The 4,927-nt window shown below is 46.1% G+C and overlaps 1 protein-coding gene across 1 annotated transcript in view; it reads right to left on the reverse strand.

The window, feature by feature from the left end:
* Window positions 1-1,504: 1,504 nt before the first annotated feature.
* The window catches only part of KCNK10 (potassium two pore domain channel subfamily K member 10), a 148,767-nt gene continuing 145,344 nt past the window's right edge, over window positions 1,505-4,927 (reverse strand). The window contains exons 6-7 of the mRNA XM_004376648.1: window positions 4,703-4,845; window positions 1,505-2,778 (exon numbers count right to left, since the gene is read on the reverse strand). Coding sequence (XP_004376705.1) covers window positions 2,158-2,778; window positions 4,703-4,845 — 764 coding nt within the window. The 3' untranslated portion in view covers window positions 1,505-2,157. The remainder of the gene's footprint in view (window positions 2,779-4,702; window positions 4,846-4,927) is intronic.

Raw genomic sequence — 4,927 nt, forward strand, 5'->3', positions numbered from 1 at the left:
ATTTTGTCAGGCTGGACCCATTCACATAGAAAGAACCAAAGTCCACACCTGCATAAACATTTCCCAGCAATCCATTTTCATTGCATGGACACGGGATGCCATCAGTGAGACCCCTACTCCAGCCCAATGGAGGAGTTAACCTAAGCCTACCCTGTACCAGGAAGGGCCTCACCAAAGCCAAATAACTTATGTGGCTCCTTCCCAAAAGCAATGCCAGAACTTCAACCAGAGCCTAAAGGTTTAGCAGCAGGGGTGAGAGGACTGTGTGTGCTCTAGGCAGGGAAGAGCTGTGCATTTTTGGGAATGGGCAGGGAGAGGTCTTCCATGGTACCAGGGGTCAAGGATGTGGTGAGCATAGTTTTCTCTAAAAGTCAGAAAGCATTTGATGATTTATGGAAGTCCCCACTCGTCCTGTGATCTTTTGATAAATCCATTCTGTGGATTAGTTATCTGAAATTCCCAAAAGGTGGCACTGAGACAGACAGTCCATAACCAGCAACTTCCTGGTGTTTTGAGATCCAAACGCTAAAGTGTGTGGCTCAAATAGCCACGTTTGAGCCAGTACAACGTTCAGCCAGTCATGATGAAGCCTGAGGCACACACAGGATGATGGCCTGGTATCTACAGCTCCCTTATTCTTCCTTTTTTGATAAAAATACATTCAAAATCATCCCCTCAAAAACCTTGACTAGCCGTTCCCCCACTTTCCTTCACTGAACATTTTAACCCCGTGGAATAATTATAATTATCGCATGTGGGTTATTGTTTGACTTGAAACAATCATTCACAATGGTGTCCCAATTTTCATAACAGATGTGAGATAACGAAACAGGCAAGGAAAAAAGTGATGCTTTCAGAAGAAAGGAACGCTCAAACGTAAAAGTAAAATTAAATATTTTAAGTACTTCTTTTAAGTATCTTTTTTTAAAAAAAAATGGCATTAATGGCACTTAAGCTGCAAGCAATTAAAACATTTCAATCTTATGATACAAGGGTTGGTTCAAGGGATTACGTTTCCTTTTGTTTGGAGATAGCAAGACTGGATCTCATATCTATGTCTACCCTAAGACACCCAAAGGGACAGAAAGCCCTGAGATGGAATGATGCCGTGGTCCTCCTCGGTATGTCTCAGAAATGAAGGATGTCTACTTTTATAAAAACATAGGATCAGCTAGACAGAACAGCGGGCTGCTGGCATCATGCAAGGCAATAGTTTTGGTATTTTTCCCCCTCTTAATCAAAGCAGGTTATAACCAAAGTTCCACTATAAAAGTGAATATGGACATTTCAAAACCAGTTCATCTTCACCATTGGACCCCTTGAGGAAAACGCATGATTTGCCTGTAACCATGCAGTGGTTGAGGTTGAATTTTCATCAATGCTTACGAGTTCATTTGGACTACCTACCCCGTGGAGAAAGAAAAGATTCAGTAGGCTTCTGTCATTGGTTTAGGTGATATCCACAGTGTGATGTTTTTGTGACTATTTATTTTTTTTGTTTTTCTTTTGTAATGAGGAAAGCAATTGCACCTTTTAATACATGTGCTCTGATCCGCTTCCAACAAATTCCAGGTTCTCTCAGGTCCCATGGACATTCATTTGGAGTTTAGAAAGACTAGGTATGCTCGGAATGGTTTGTATCAAAATTCAAGCTCAGGGCACAGGCCACAATGTCACATCTAATCCTAACTGCAGCTACCAGTTCACCCCCTGCAGGTCCCCTTCTCTGTGTGCATGTATCACTAACGGTAGGTTCAGGACATGAGACACTTAAAAGACACCTCTTCCCTTCAGAAGGCTGGTCAAAGGAGTAGCTGCCTTTTAGAAGTGCCAGGCCAGGGGCGGCCCTGTACAGCCGCATAGCGTCGCCACGAAAATTCCCTCACCGTGTACGGTGGTCACCTCCTCGGTGTGCAAATGCTCCCTGCGTGTCCTGCTGTCACTTTCAGAAATGAAGTTCTTTGATTCCTTTTGGCAGAGCAAGCTTTCAGTCATTTTATGGCACAGTGAAATATATTCTTCAATGTTATGTAATTTTGGACTAACAAGAAGTCGGTTTAAGGCACGTGTCTCAGTGTGAATATTAAAAAAACAAAACAAAACAAAAAAACAAACAAACACTAACAATGCTTAGTCCAAGTCCAGCGGCCTCCAGGGTTAGTTTCTGTCTTCAAGTAATGAGTTGTTCTCCAGTTCCCTGTCTTTGGTGTCCGTGGGTACCGTCCCGTTCTCCATCTCAGACTGCTGCTGGATACAGTCAGTCAGCATGGTGGTGCTGGAGTTGTCCGAGTTACACATCTTTTCCATCACCTCGTCTTTCTTCTCTTCGTCCAGGGAGTAGTTCCGGAAGGTCTTGTAGATTTTCTGGACATCCTCGGGTAAGGTCTTTTTGAGGTCCTTGTTTTTCCTCTTGGTGAGTTTGGAGGAGGACCCGAACTTGTTGATGATGTTGTCCTCGGAGGCCCCCTGCCCATGTTTGTTCAGCTGCTCCGACCCCTTAAGGCGCAGGTTGTTGGGCCGGTTGTTGATGCTCTCCTGGGAAGAGGCCTTGAAGCCACCCGTGTCCAAGGCGGCAAAGACAGAGCGTTTCTCGGGGGACAGCATGTCCAGAGAGTGGGCCCTCTGGTCCAGGCCCAGGCGCCGACGCTCCATGCTGCGGATGGTGGCCGCCCGTTGCAGCTTGTCGTGGATCTCGACGCTGAGTCGCCGTCGTGTCTCCCGGAACTCAGCTGTCACATTGGCCTTCCACTCAGCCGCATGGGCCTTGATTTCACCGACCTGGCCAAGAGACGGAAGAATAACAGCATACTGAGAAAGTCCTCTCTGTCTCGCGCCTCCCAGCACCCACTGTCACTCGGTGCCCCGATGGCAAGCCAGGCTCGGGGGAAGCCAGGAGATGGAGGTTCGCCCAGGGAGGAGGTGAAACGCTACTCCTAGCTTAGTTCTTCCTGCCACCTAAATACACACCTCAAACTGGCTAGCGACTAATGTAGCTCAGAGAGGCACACATGTCAGACCACCCCAAGGAGGCCTGAGATCTGGAGACAGGGACTAAGTGAGAAGTATGCAGCATTCTGAGGGGAGAGACCTATATTTGGAGTTGGACAGGCCTGGGTTCTAGTTATGTTTCCACCTCTGAATTGCGCGGCCTCTTTCCTCTGACATAAACTGGGGTCATCATACCTAGCTTGGAGCTTTTAGTGTTTCATGAGGTAGGGAAATGTACCTAGCTCAGTCCTGGGCTCAGAGCAGGTGCTCAGCAGGTCCTCTGCCCTTCCATGTCCCTCTAATTCTTCTATCTGGATAGGGTGACCAACCTGTCCCAGTTTGCCCGGGACTGTCCCTGTTTTAAAACTGAAAGTCCTGTGTCCTGGGAACTCCCTCAGTCCCAGGCAAATGAGATAGCTGGTCACCCTCTATCTGGACCATGCTGCTGCCATGTGCTATCAGGCTTGTCCTGGCTTAAGAAGACCCTCGGGGCACCTGGTAACAAAATTCACCTGGCCAGAGTACAGGAAGGGGGCACGGCATGATCGGGCAAAGCCCACAGAACATGTTCCCTTATAGAGTAGAGCTTTGCATGAGGATTAGCACCAAATTTCTTGGCTCTTCATAGCAGGGCAAACAGCACAAGCCCCGTGCTTCTCTGAACAGGAAAGTAACTCATATCTTTGCATTTAGGAAAGTCAGTATGTTGGTCCTGTTTTTTTAATAGCTCATTTTCTGCAGGTCAATTAGCTATCTGGGGAATCCTACTGGACATTGCATTGACAGTGTTTCCGTAAGCCTGGAAAATTAGCACGTGGGCCCAGTAATGATATAGGAAAGTTCTCCATTAAGCATCTCTCACCCAGGGGTCTTCTACATGGAAAGATAGTATTCTGGGACGTAAACAGTTGCCCATAAAGAGGCTATCCCTCGTGGCATTTCTTTTTTTTCTTACCTCCTTTCCTTTAGCTCTTTCCCTCTCCTTTCTTTGCCCTCCTTCCTTCTTATTTCTTTTCCTTTCTTCTTGGAAGAACTGCATGAGTATTTTTTGTAATCAAAAGGTCTATCTTGCCTTTTTATGTCTTTCTCCTCTTGCCTTTGTGTAAATTTTCACATAAATTTCTATGAGGGAGGGAACACTCCATGGCCCTGTTCTAGGGAGCATACAAAAAACCAGGAGGGGATATAGGTAAAAGAGACTTATATCCCCATGGCTTCCCCATGGCTGGTCACTGTCTGATGATTTCAGTCCCATACCGAATGGAGAAAAATTCATGGTGTTCAACTGCATTGCCATCCAGGCCCTGAGACCTGAAGGACAGGCCTGACATTGCTGGGTTTTTTATGTATTCTCTCAGCCTCTTCACGTATTTGCTGATAAGGGGCTACTGCACATCTCCCTCAGCCATAGTCTACCTCTGCTGACTATTTCCATTTCTTTTCATTTTTTTGAAATAAGTTCATGTTTACTAGGCTTTCCAGGATTCGTGGGCTGGTAATTGAGTCATCATATTTCCTCCCCTGCAAAAAGAGGATTCAGAAATAACTGCTATTCCATTTAACTTGGCTTTTAGGGAATGATTCAAAACAAGGAAGCCTTGATGAGTCCTCCATTTAGCAAGAAACACCCTAGCCCACAGGATAGAGACAGGCAATTCTTGACAATGAGCTCATCTGATCTCAGAACATTCATAGCATCTGGAAGGGATCCTACCTCTTCTTTTGTCTTTTTGGATAGAACCCGTAGCCAATCTCCGATCATACTGAGGACAGCCGCAAAGTAGGCAAGGCCAACAAGAATCCAAAACCACACTAAGGGCTTATACCACTCCCGGTAATTGATGCCAGCGTTTCCCCCTGAAAACAACCAAACGTTACTTTAACCGTGATCTAGCATATGGTCTTTGCAGAGCAAACATATTCCAGTCCATGTGGAGGT

Source organism: Trichechus manatus, unplaced genomic scaffold, assembly GCF_000243295.1.
Source record: "Trichechus manatus latirostris isolate Lorelei unplaced genomic scaffold, TriManLat1.0 scaffold00045, whole genome shotgun sequence".
Classification (NCBI taxonomy): domain Eukaryota; kingdom Metazoa; phylum Chordata; class Mammalia; order Sirenia; family Trichechidae; genus Trichechus; species Trichechus manatus.